Source organism: Cetorhinus maximus, chromosome 5 (genome assembly GCF_964194155.1).
Source record: "Cetorhinus maximus chromosome 5, sCetMax3.hap1.1, whole genome shotgun sequence".
Classification (NCBI taxonomy): domain Eukaryota; kingdom Metazoa; phylum Chordata; class Chondrichthyes; order Lamniformes; family Cetorhinidae; genus Cetorhinus; species Cetorhinus maximus.
Genome location: NC_135883.1, coordinates 167,280,745 through 167,293,431, shown reverse-complemented (window position 1 = coordinate 167,293,431; position 12,687 = coordinate 167,280,745). Strand labels below are relative to the sequence as shown.

At 44.8% G+C, this 12,687-nt stretch overlaps 1 protein-coding gene across 1 annotated transcript in view; it reads left to right on the top strand.

Annotated features, from left to right (window-relative positions):
- The window catches only part of LOC144681151 (dynein axonemal heavy chain 8-like), a 1,659,468-nt gene that overhangs the window by 1,604,056 nt on the left and 42,725 nt on the right, over positions 1-12,687 (top strand). The window contains exon 67 of the mRNA XM_078542878.1: positions 7,821-7,924. Within this exon, the coding sequence (XP_078399004.1) occupies positions 7,821-7,924 (104 nt within the window). The remainder of the gene's footprint in view (positions 1-7,820; positions 7,925-12,687) is intronic.

Below are 12,687 nucleotides of genomic sequence, written 5' to 3'. Positions count from 1 at the left end.
AACCCCAATTGTGACAGACCTGAGTGTCACACTGCCATCAAAGCTTGGGAAGAAAGGTGCCTCGACATTGACATTGCTGTCATAATTCAGACAGAGTGTAGAAGGACAACTGAAGGAACAAGGCAGCAGGTGCAACTTTTTCTGGAAGGGCCTTCCTGAAGAGGATTGGTACCTCCATGGGGTGGGCTTCACCATTAAAAATAAGCTTGTCTGGTGCCTCAGCCACACCCCTTGTGGGATAAGTGAGCACCTCATCACTGCCTGGTTCACCTTAATACAGAATCAAAATGCCACTGTCATCAGCGCATACACCCCTACACTTGAGGCAACAGATGAGACTAAGGAGGGATTCTATACTAACCTTGAGCAATTCCTAGCCTGAGTCCCAACAGGTAACAAACTGATCCTCCTTGGAGATTTTAACACCAGAGCCAGGAAAGACGCTAATCTCTGGAAGGATGTGATAGGCAAGGAAGGAGCAAGGAAAGCAAACTCCAACAGGGTCCTCCTCCTGATGGAATGTCTAGAATATGACCCTGTCATGCCAACATCCTGTTCTGCCAGCGAGACAAGCACAAGACATTATGGCAACTCCCACAGTCCAAACACTGGTACTTGCTCGACTACATTATCATTCAAGCAGTGGACTGCAGAGGAACACACATCACCCATGTCATGACAGAAACTGACAGCTGCTGGATTGATTTCTGTCTTATCTGAACTATCATCTCCAATACCCTGACCCCAAACAGTAAAGACATTAGAGGCAATGCCACAAGAAAATTAACATGGAAGGCCTCAAAGTGCCTGGTCGATTCTAACGCCCACTATAACAAGCACCTGTGAAGAGGTCCTTGCTCTCCCTACTGGGAATTATCATGACTGGTTCGACATGGAGATACAGGATCTAATCAAGATCTAAGGATCTACAGGATCTAAGGTCAAAGCTTACCACGGTTTAACAGAAAAACAGCAGTCTGATAGATGGCTGATGACAGTACAGCATAAAATCCATGACATAAAAGAACAAATGGTATGTAGAAAGAGTGGGAAATCCAACAGTTCACAGACACCAACAACATGTGCAGTTTCTTCAATGCCCTCAGGCCAATCAATGGCCCATGCACTTGAGGGCACAACCTGCTGAAAGCTAAGGTGGAGGGAGCTCATCAAGCACAGGGAGGCAGTTAGTGTTCAATAGAGAGAACGTTTTGAAGAGCTACTCAACCGAGACTCTGCCTTTGATTTGAACATCCTCAACTCCATTCCTCAAAATCCGTCCACTCGGTCTCAGCACTATCCCACTCCTGAGTGAGGATGAAAAAGCCATTCGACAGTTGAAACACAGCAAGGCCTTTGGAGCACATGAAATCACTGCTGAAATTTTGAAACACGGGGAGATACACTCTTGGCACAGATGCACAACCTCATATCCCTCATCGGGGAAGAAAGGCACATGCAGGAGGATCTTAGGGACGCTGTGATCATGACTACAGAAGAATTGTTCTGCTGTCTGCCACAGAGGAGATCTTTACAAGGATCCTCCTCAACCCCCTCCTCCCTTTGTCTGAGGAGCTCCCTCCAGAGTCACAGTGCGGTTTTTGCCTATTAGGAGGCACCACAGACATAATCATTGCTGATTCAAGAAAAATGCAAGGAACAGCACCAACCGCTGTACATGACCTTTTATGACCTCGCAGTGAAAACTGAGATCAAACAAGGCTGTGTCATTGTACCAACTCTCTTCTCCATTTTCCATGCTTCAATACTGCACCTCATCCCAGAAAATTACCCAGCAGCCAAGGCCAAGGGGAATGCCTCTGCACCACTACAGGAGAAACCAGTAGGCTGAAGTCCTCAAGGCTCCATGCCTCCAGTGGACACCCACCATAGTCATCCAAGGCAACGGGATATCATAATGCCACCACCTCAGCTGCTGATGCTGGGTTTGCACCTGGATGTAGCAGTAGGAAAAGTAGAAAGAAGTATGAGCAGAAGGTGACACGGGTGATTTATCCGTGGCCGGGATTTCCCAGCCCTGGTGTGGTGGATCCCGCCATGGCAGATCCAGCAGGCTATTCAAACTTCCATTAACTTCGGCAGGACCAGAAGATCCCGCCAGCAGGAGGTGCCAGAAAATTCCAGTCCATCTCTTAATCACTTGTAAAAATTTGCACAATATAATTTCTTTTCTGTTGTTTCTTAATTGCTCATAATTATTGAGATATATTATGGAGAGAGAGTGCAGAGCTCTACGTTACAGAAGGATCTGGATCTTCTGGTACATGAATCACAAAAAAGTAGGTATACAGGTGCAACATGTGATTTAGAAGGCAAATGGAATGTTGGCATTTATTGTAAGAAGTATCGCGTATAAAAGTAGGGAAGTCTTGCAACAGTTGTACAAAGCCATAGTTGGACCGCGTCTGGAGTACTGTGTACAGTTTTGGTCTCCTTACTTAAGAAAGGATATAATTGCATTAGAAGTAGTTCAGAGAAGGTTCACTTGGCTGATTCCTGGGATGAAGGGGTTATCTAATGAGGAAAGACTGAGCAGGTCGGGCCTATACGCATTAGCATTTAAAAGAATGAGATGATTTTTTTTAAAAAAACATATAAGATCCTGAAGTTAAAAGTAAAATACTGCAGATGCTGGAAATCTGAAACAAAAATGGAAAATGCTGGAAAAACTCAACAGGTCTAGCAGCATCTGTGGAGAGAGAATCAGAGTTAACTTTTTGAGTCTGTACACTTTGAAGAAGGATTATACAGACTTGAAACATTACCTCTGATTCTCTCTCCACAAATGCTGCTAGACCTGCTGAGTTTTTCCAGCATTTTCTGTTTAAGATCCTGAAGGGACTTGACAGGATGGATGCTGAGAGGGTAGCCTGGGCTATCATTGCTGCGGCAAATAGCTGGATTCAGGAAAATTCCCAGCTCTGCCCACTTCAGGAGATTGTATCTTCAAAGGTGGTCTCCTCATTGCCAGCGTGAGTAGGTGTGTGCCGCAGTCAAACCAGCCAACCCTGGAAAGAGGTCGAAGGAAGCCACTGGGGCTGCTGGGTACTGAGGCAGGCTGTTTAAAAGGTTCGCCTCAGTGCAGCGGGACTTCATTCCAGTTAAATTTAAAATAGAAAGGGCCTCCAGCACTCACCCTTTACACCCCTCACCAAGCCCCACTCCCCATGCCCCATCCATGATCCATCATTCCCCCTATGCCAGGTTATGCCCCCCAATCCAACCTCCATGGCTCCTTATGCCCCCATGCCAAGCTATGCTCCCCATCCACCTCCCATGACTCTTCATGCCCTCTATGCCAATCTATGCCCCCCACCTACCTCCCATGGTACCTCATTCCTCCTATGCCAAGCTATGCCCCCCACTGCCTCCCATGGTCCTTCATGCCTCCTGTGCCAAGCTATGTCCCCCAATCACCCAGATAGCCCCTCATGCCTTCAATGCCAGGCTATGGCAGCTCCATGCCCCATTTGTCCTGGGGCCATAGCTACAGCAGTTTGGAAACAAAATCTGCCACTCAAACATTAGCCTCTTCAGCCATCAGCAAAGGTGCGCCATATGAAGACACCCCATCCGAAATGGATTTGTTTGCTTAATGTCCATCATCTTTTGTAGTTGGAAGAATGCTGGAAAGAGAACATTGTTTTCCATTAAAATTGGTGCTGTGATAAAAACAGTGTAGCTCTAGCCTTACCGGTGACCACTCAGCAATATTGATTGGGCTACACTGCTCAACAGACCACCAACAAATTGCACTAGGAATTTCCTCAGGGATTCTGCTGCTTTGATGGAGATTGAACAATAACTCATTTGATCTCTGTAAATGGAGTTCTCGTCAAAATTCTGTCAAAGCTATGAGAGTAGGAGAAGCCCTGAGCAGATTCCTAATAACTTTATGTGAAGGTGAAACAGTGGTGTATGTGACTTCAAAGACAGTCTAGGCCATAAAGACAGAATTAAAACATAGAGCAACCACTTCATGCCAGGAGCAACCTTGGAACATGCAATAAAGTCTGGAAAAGTCAGCTTTCTATGGAATCATTAAGTTAATGTAGACACTGTATGTGTGGTTACCCTAGTAATTTCTAAGCTTTAATATTTTCAAGACTGATGTATCAACTGCTGACATTGTAATTATACTTCCTTATTGCATTCTGCATTAATTCCTGCATCTGGTGGTCAAAAGAATTGAATGAACCAAATTTCTATCCTATTAAAGTAGAATTCATGTTTAATATTTTCTCAGTATAATCAGCATAAGAAATAGGAGCTGGGCAAACCATACAGACAGTTGAGCCTGCTCTACCATTCAATGTGGTCACGGCTGATCTTTGGCTTTAATTCCATTTTCCTGCCCGTTCCCCATATCCCTTGATTCCCTAAAAGACCAAAAATCTGCCTCTCTCAGTCTTAAATATATTCAATGATGGAGCATCCACAACCCTCTTGGGTAGAGAATTCCCTTTGGGTGAAGAGATTTCTCACTTCAGTCCCAAAATGATTGTTCAGGAGAAACAACCTTTCATCATCTACCCCGTCAAGCCCTGTCAGAGTTTTTTTATGTTGCAATGAGATCACCTCTCATTCTTCTAAACTCCATGGAATAAAAAAATGATTTACTCAGCCTCTCGTCATAGGAAAACCCTCTCATCCCAGGGACCAATCTAATGAACCTTCGTTGTACCACCTCCAATTAAAATATATCCTGCCTTAAATATGGAAACCAAAACTGCACACAGTAGTCCAGGTGTGGCTTCACCAAAGCCCTGCACAATTGTACAAGACTTCCTTATTCTTATCATCCAATCCCCTTGCAATAAAGGTCAACATGCCATTAGCCTTCCGAATTGCTTGCTGCATCTGCATGCTAACTTTCTGCGCTCCTTGTACAAGCACACCCAAGTTTTTCTCAGCATCAACATTTACAAGTTCTACACTTTTAAAAAAAATATACTACTTTTCTATTCTTATGACCAAAGTGAATAACCTCATATTTAGAATCATAGAATCATAGAATGTTTATGGCACAGAAAGATACCATGTGGCCTATCGTATCTACCATCCAACCTAACTCCACTTTCACCACATTTGATCCGTAACCTTGCAGGTTATGGCATTTGAGGTGAATATCCAGACACCTTTTAAATGAGCTGAGGGTTTCTGCCTCTACTACCCTTTTAGGCAGTGAGTTCCAGACCCCCGCAACTCTCTGGGTGAAAAAGCTTTTCCTCACCTCCCCTCTAATCCTTTCACCAATCACTTTAAATCTATGCCCCCAGTCACTGACCTCTCTGCTAAAGTAAACCAACCCTTCCCATCCAATCTATCCAGGCCCCTCACGACCTTGTACACCTCAATTAAATCTCCCCTCAGCCTTCTCTGTTCGAAGGAGAACAAACCCAGTCTATCCAATCTTTCCTCATAGCTGCAATTTTCCAGTCCTGGAAACATCCTCGTAAATCTCCTCTGTACCCTCTCTGGTGCAATTACATCCTTTCTGTAATGAGAACTGTACACGATACTCAAGTTGAAACCTAACTAATGTTTAATATAGTTCTGGCATAACCACCCTGCTCTTATATTCTATGCCTGTGCCAATAAATGAAAAGATTCCATATGCGTTCTTAACCACCTTATTGATCTGTTCTCCTACTTGCTGACCTTCCTTTCATCATAAGGTCAGAAGTGGAGATGTCCGCTGATGATTGCACAATGTTCAGCACCATTCACAACTCCTCAGATACTGAAGCAGTCCATGTCCAAATGCAACAAAACCTGGATAATATCCAGGCTTGGGCTGACAAGTGGCAAGTAACATTCACGCCACACAAGTGTCAGGCAATAACCATCTACAACAAGAGAGAATCCAAACATCACCCCATGACATTCAATGGCATTACCATCACTGAATCCTCCACTATCAACATCCTGGGGGTTACCATTGACCAGAAACTGAACTGGACTAGCCGCATAAACACTGTGGCTACAAGAGGCTCGGAATCCTGCGATGAGTAACTCACCTCCTGAGTCCCCAAAGCCTGTCCACCATCTACAAGGCACAAGTCAGGAGTGTGATGGAATACTCCCCACTTGCCTGGATGAGTGCAGCTCCCATAACACTGAAGAAGCTGTACACCGCCCAGGACAAAGCAGTCCGCTTGATTGGCACCACATCCACAAACGTTCATTCCCTGCACCACCGACGCACAGTAGCAGCAGTGTGTACCATCTACAAGATGCACTGCAGGAATTCACCAAGGCTTCTTAGACAGCACCTTCCAAACCCATGACCACTTCCATCTAGAAGGACAAGGGTAGCAGATAGATGGGAACATCATCAACTGTGAGTTTCCCTCCAATCCACTCACCATCCTGACTTGGAAATATATCGCCGTTCCTTCACTATCGCTGGGTCAAAATCCTGGAAATCCCTTCCTAACAGCACTGTGGGTGTACCTACATCACATGGACTGTACTGGTTCAAGAAGGCAGCTCACTACCACCTTCTCAAGGGCGAATAAGGATGGGCAATAAATGCTGGCCCAGCCAGTGAAGCCCACATCCTGTGAATGAGTAAAAAAAAATATGCGGTCAAACCCAAGGTTGGCCAGGCCATTCCCATGTGTGAAGAAGAGCTGAAACAGGTAGCTTCTGGTGTTGTTGGCAAAACGAACAGTGTTTAACCAGGTTCTCAATGTCACTGTCTATTCCTGGCCACCAGACGTAGCTATGTGCCAGCATCTTCATCTTCGATATGCCTGGGGGTGCAGTGTGGAGCTCTGCCAAGAGTACCAACAAGCATGATGTATGAAGCAGTTTCTTCACTGTTACCACGGCTTCTTAGTGCTGTGAACTCATGACCAGCGGTGGTCCTTTCTCAGCAACAAATGTAGTGGTGCCAGTACAGTGCATAGATTAGGTAAAAAATGGCTACAGTAATTAATCATACCTAAGAAAGATTTAAGCTCTATCACATTAGAGGGTGATGGTGCATCTTTAATGGCTTGGACTTTGTCTTCAACATGGTGGAACCCCATAGTGTCCACTCTGTGACCTAGGAGGGTTACCTCCGATGCTTGAAATGCATTTTTCCCATTTCAAACTCATAACTGCTTCCATAAACCTTCTCAGCATTTCCTCAAGGTTGACTAAATGTTCAGCTTTGGTCAGTCCAGTGATGAGAACGTCATCCAAGTACATGACCACACTTTGAAGTCCCTGCAGGAGACTCTCCATGGTTTGCTGAAAAATAGCCCACGCTGATGAAATTCCAAAAGGCAACCAGGTGTACTGGTAGAGACTTTTATGAGTATTAATTGTCACATATTCTCTTGATGTGCTATTCAATTCCAATTGTTGATAGGCATGACTTATGTCTAGTTTTGTATGTGACTTGCCTCCTGCTAACTTGGCGTACAAGTCATTGATTCTAGGAACAGGGTAGTTGTCCACATTTGCTGCTGTGACTGTCAGGCTGTAGTCACCGCATTTACGTATAGTCTGGCCTGGCTTGACAACTGGAAATATGGGTGTGGCCCACTCAGAAAACTGGACCGGCAGAATTATCCCCAGGTTTTCCAACCTGCACAACTTCTTCCATTTTTTCTTTCAGTGAGTAAGGCACTGGTCTGGCCTTGAAGAAATGTGGTGTTGCCTGGGGATCAATGTGCAATTTAGCTTGCATGCCCTTCAATTTTCCCAATTCGTCTTGAAAAAGTGTCATATTTCTTCAAGAGCTCTGGAATTCCATTGGACTTCAAATGGAATATTTCTGACTAATCAAGTTTTATTTTCTGCAGCCAATCTCAACCCAAAAGACTGGTTCCCACCCTCGTTGGGCTGTCTGTTGTTTGTAACAGACTGGGACAGCAGCAATGCCTTTGACCTGAATGGATTCTCCAGTGTAAGTTCTCAGTTTGGTGGGCGTCCACGCCAATGTCAATGGCTGACTCCCTTCACTGAGGTCTTGAATGTTTGCTTTCCAAAAACAGGAGTTGAAGCACCAGTATCCACCTCCATTTGCAATTGCATACCATTCACTTGCACTGCCACTGTAATGGGCTCAGATTTAACAGCAGTCACTAATACAGAGAGTATACATCAGTAGTAGCAGCCTTAGCCTTTGCTGTATCAGTTAGCTCAATTAGATTTGTTTGTAGTTTTGCTGTTTGCCTACCCTTTGTTCCGCACTGCCTACCCAGGTGCCCTTTCTTGTGGCAATAATTGCATTCTGCCTCTGTCAATCTACAAACGTCTGGACCATGATTTCCTCCACATTTGTAACAAAAACGTATCTTATTAGCTGACATGTTACCATTAGGCTTCCTAAACCTTAGTGCAGTGGGCATAGAATTACGTTTCAGATTTGCCACAAAGGTAGCAATGCACTCTCTCGGGGCACAAACTCTCGAATTAAACTTGGAAAGCTGCATGATCACAGAGGGTTGGGCTGAAAGTGCGATTTCGCAAGTTCCACTAACTCACCGTACAACTTCGAACTGGGTGCGTCGGGACAGTCAGGTTTTGAATCAGGTTATACGTTTTACTGCCACATGCACTAAGCAGGATAGCTTTACGTCTTTCTTCAGCATTAATCTTGTTCGCAACAAAATAGAACCCAAGTCGCTCAACATACTGACCCCAATCTTCAATGTTAGCATCGTATGAATCGATCCTTCCAAACAACGGCATGACAGGTAAGTATTGTTCAACTTCAGAGATATTAAGGATACGATGAGAAGGAAAAGAGAGGCTTTTAGCAGGTACAAGGGGAGCAAATCAGCGGAGGCATTAGTGGAGTACAGAAAGTGCAGGGTGGAGCTTAAGAAAGCAATTAGGAGAGCAAAGAGGGGATATGAGAAAGCTCTGGCTGGTAAAAGTAGGGAAAATCCCAAGATATTCTGTACGTATATCAATGGGAAGAGGATAACCAGGGAAAGAGTAGGGCCCATAAGGGACCAAGGGGGCAATCTATGGGTGGAGCCAGAGGACATTGCTAGAGTGTTGAATGAATTCTTCATATCCGTCTTCACCCAAGAGAATGAGGATGAAGGTATGGAACTCCAGGAGAGGGACTGCGAGGTTCTTGAGCAAATTGATACAGGGAGTGACAAGGTATTGGAGGTGTCGGCAGGCTTAAAAGTGGGCAAATCCCCAGGTCCGGATGATTTGTGTCCCAGACTGCTGAGGGAGGCAAGGGAGGAGATTGCAGGGACTCTGACCCAAATTTTTAATTCCTCTCTGGCCATGGGGAAGGTGCCAGACTGGAGAACAGCTAATGTGGTTCTGCTATTTAAGAAAGGTTGTAGAGATAAGCCAAGGAACTACAGACCAGTGAGTCTCACGTCAGTGGTAGGGAAACTATTGGAGAAAATTCTGAAGGCGAGAATCTATCTCCACTTGGAGAGGCAAGGTTTGATCAGAGATAGTCAGCATAGCTTTGTCAGAGGGAGGTCATGCCTAACAAATTTGATTGAATTTTTTGAGGAGATGACCAGGTGTGTAGATGAGGGTAGTGCAGTTGATGTGGTTTATATGGATTTCAGCAAAGCCTTTGACAAGGTCCCACATGGGGGATTTATAAAGAAGGCAAATGCACATGGGATACAGGGTAATTTGATAAATTGGATTCAAAATTGGCTTAGTTGTAGGAGACAGAGGGTGATGACAGAAGGACACTTTAGTGACTGGAAGCCAGTGTCCAGTGGTGTACCACAGGGTTCTGTGCTGGGTCCCCTATTATTCGTCATTTATATAAACGACATAGGTTACTGTGTTGGGGGTAGGATTAGTAAGTTTGCAGATGACACAAAGATTGGCCGGATGGTTAACATTGAGGTTGAGTGTCTTGGGCTACAGGAAGATATAGATGGGATGATCAAATGGGCAGATAAGTGGCAGATGGAATTTAACCCTGAAAAATGTGAGGTAATACACTTTGGAAGGAGTAATTTGACAAGGCAGTATTCAATGAACGGCATGACACTAGGAAGTTCTGAGGAACAAAGGGACCTTGGAGTGTGTGTTCATAGATCTCTGAAGGCGGAGGGGCATGTTAGTGGGGTGGTGAAAAAGGCATTTGGAACACTTGCCTTTATCAATTGAGGCATAGATTACAAAAGTAGGGAGGTCATGTTGGAGTTGTATAGAACCTTGGTGAGGCCACAGCTGGAGTAGTGTGTGCAGTCCTGGTCGCCACATTATTGGAAGGATGTGATTGCACTGGAGGGGATGCAGAGGAGATTCACCAGGATGTTGCCTGGAATGAAACATTTAAGTTATGAAGAGAGATTGGATAGACTTGGGTTGTTCTTGTTGGAGCAGAGAAGATTGAGGGGCGACCTGATTGAGGTACACCAGATTATGAGGGGCATGGACAGGGTGGATAGGGAGCAGCTGTTCCCCTTAGCTGAAGCGTCAGTCACGAGGGGACATAAGTTCAAGGTGAGAGGCAGGAGGTTTAGGGGGGATGTGAGGAAAAACCTTTTTACCCAGAGGGTGATGACGGTCTGGAATGCGCTGCCTGGGAGGGTGGTGGAGGCGGGTTGCCTCACATCCTTTAAAAAGTACCTGGATGAGCACTAGGCATGTCATAACATTCAAGGCTATGGGCCAAGTGCTGGTAAATGGGATTAGGTAGGTAGGTCAGGTGTTTCTCACGTGTCGGTGCAGACTCGATGGGCCAAAGGGCCTCTTCTGCACTGTGTGATTCTGTGATTCTGTGATTTATTTTACTCACATCAACCAGGGCAAAGGACACAGCAGAAGTCAGTTTTATCCTCGGCGCCAAATGTAATAACTTAATGGGACAGCAGGTTTGGTGAAGAAAAGGCTAAACTTTATTTAGGAGACATGTGGAGCTGCTTGCACACTGGATACGATTTCTCCGTCAGAAGCCCCGCCCACCGGATTATCCACGCAGCAGGCTTATTGGTCAAAGCCCCTGTAATCGCATCACATATGATGAATGAGTGACAGGAGGGAGGGACAACACATCTAGTTGCCACAAATCTCTTGGATCCCATGGGCATTGGGATTGGGTATCACATTTACAATCATTTTTTTAACCAGTTTGCCATGAGGGACCTTGTCAAAAGACTTGCTAAAATCCATGTAGATCACACCAACTGCACTACCCTCATCAATCCTGCACCCTCAGAATTGATTCCAATAATTTGCCCACCATCGAGGTCAGACTGACTGGCCTGTAATTATTTGGTCTGTCTGTAATGTAGGTTCCCCACATTATACTCCATCTGCCACCTTGTTGCGCACTCACTTAACCTTTCTATATCTCTTTGCAATCTCTTTATGTCCTCTTCACAATTTGTATTCAGACTTAGCATTGTATCATCAGCAAACTTAGATACATTACTCTCTGCCTCTATGTCCAAGTCATTAATATATCCTATTTCTAGCAGAATCTTCCAGGCACAGACTGACCTTAGCAGTCACCTATGTACCCACAAGAACCCTACCAAACATCTGAGACGATGAACATGGTCATTTTACCTTGAAAGATGAACAAGAATGAAGATTGTAAATAGCTGAGGCCCCAGCACTGGTCCTTGTTGTACTTCATAAGTCACAGCCTGTCAATTTGAAAATGCCCAGTTTTTACCTGCTCTTTACTCACTGTCTGTTAACCGATCCCTTATCCATGCGAATATATAATACCCCCCAACTCCTTGAACCTTATCTTGCATGCTAAGCATTTGTGTGGCACCTTTTGGAATGCCTTTTAGAAATCCAAGTATGCTAGAGGTAGAATTTTCTGCTCCTGCAAATGGCAAGAATCATGACAGGCGGAGGCACCAAATTTGACATGATGGAAAAAGTCAGTTTTCTATCAGTCAAAAATTAGTTTGGAATTTTGTTCTCCCGAATTTGATGGCGGGTTAAAGGTGGGTCGTGTTTCCATCTGATCTATACTGGGTATCACATTTACATTCATTTTGCATCTTATGAATGCTCATTAAAAGGCCAACTCGATGGAATTACATTCCTCCTCTAAACTATGTGCCAACGGATTATTAAAACAGTCTGTTTCCTGACCGTATATAAGTAGCATGCACCGAGCAAGCTTCAGTTCATTAACAATTTTGAGGTACGTTGATGCTGCTTTCACCTACCTTTAAGGGTGTTACTGTGAGATTTTTGGTGCTTGTATCATAAGCTGCACCAAGGCTGGGCAGAGGAGGCAATACCAGCCAGGAGGGGGAAGATGGAGACAGGACTGGGGGGTGGTGTTGGAACACGAGAGCAAAGGAGGAAGACGTCTTGTTTTTTGTTTTAACGATGCACACAGGCTGTAAACATTGTAGCTGAGCTAACTTTATTGATAACATATTTTCCTAACGTGGACACATATCTGCAGTAACTGAATTCTGTGAAGGCAGGTTCCAACATGTGCTATCTGACCTTCAACTCCCAGGTCAGGTGACCCCCATCTAGTACAGAGTACCGTATAGTATCTAATACTGGAGTCCACAGCCACAATCAATTATTATCATGACAGAAGATAGAGGCAGGACTGGGTGGGAGAGTGGTGGTGGGACATGAGAGGTAAGAGGCAGGACTAGCGGGTGGTCAAGAAACATAGTGGAGTAGTTAAAAACTGACCAGGGGCAAGAGTTATAAAACTATCCAAGGTGGTGTCAGTGACTA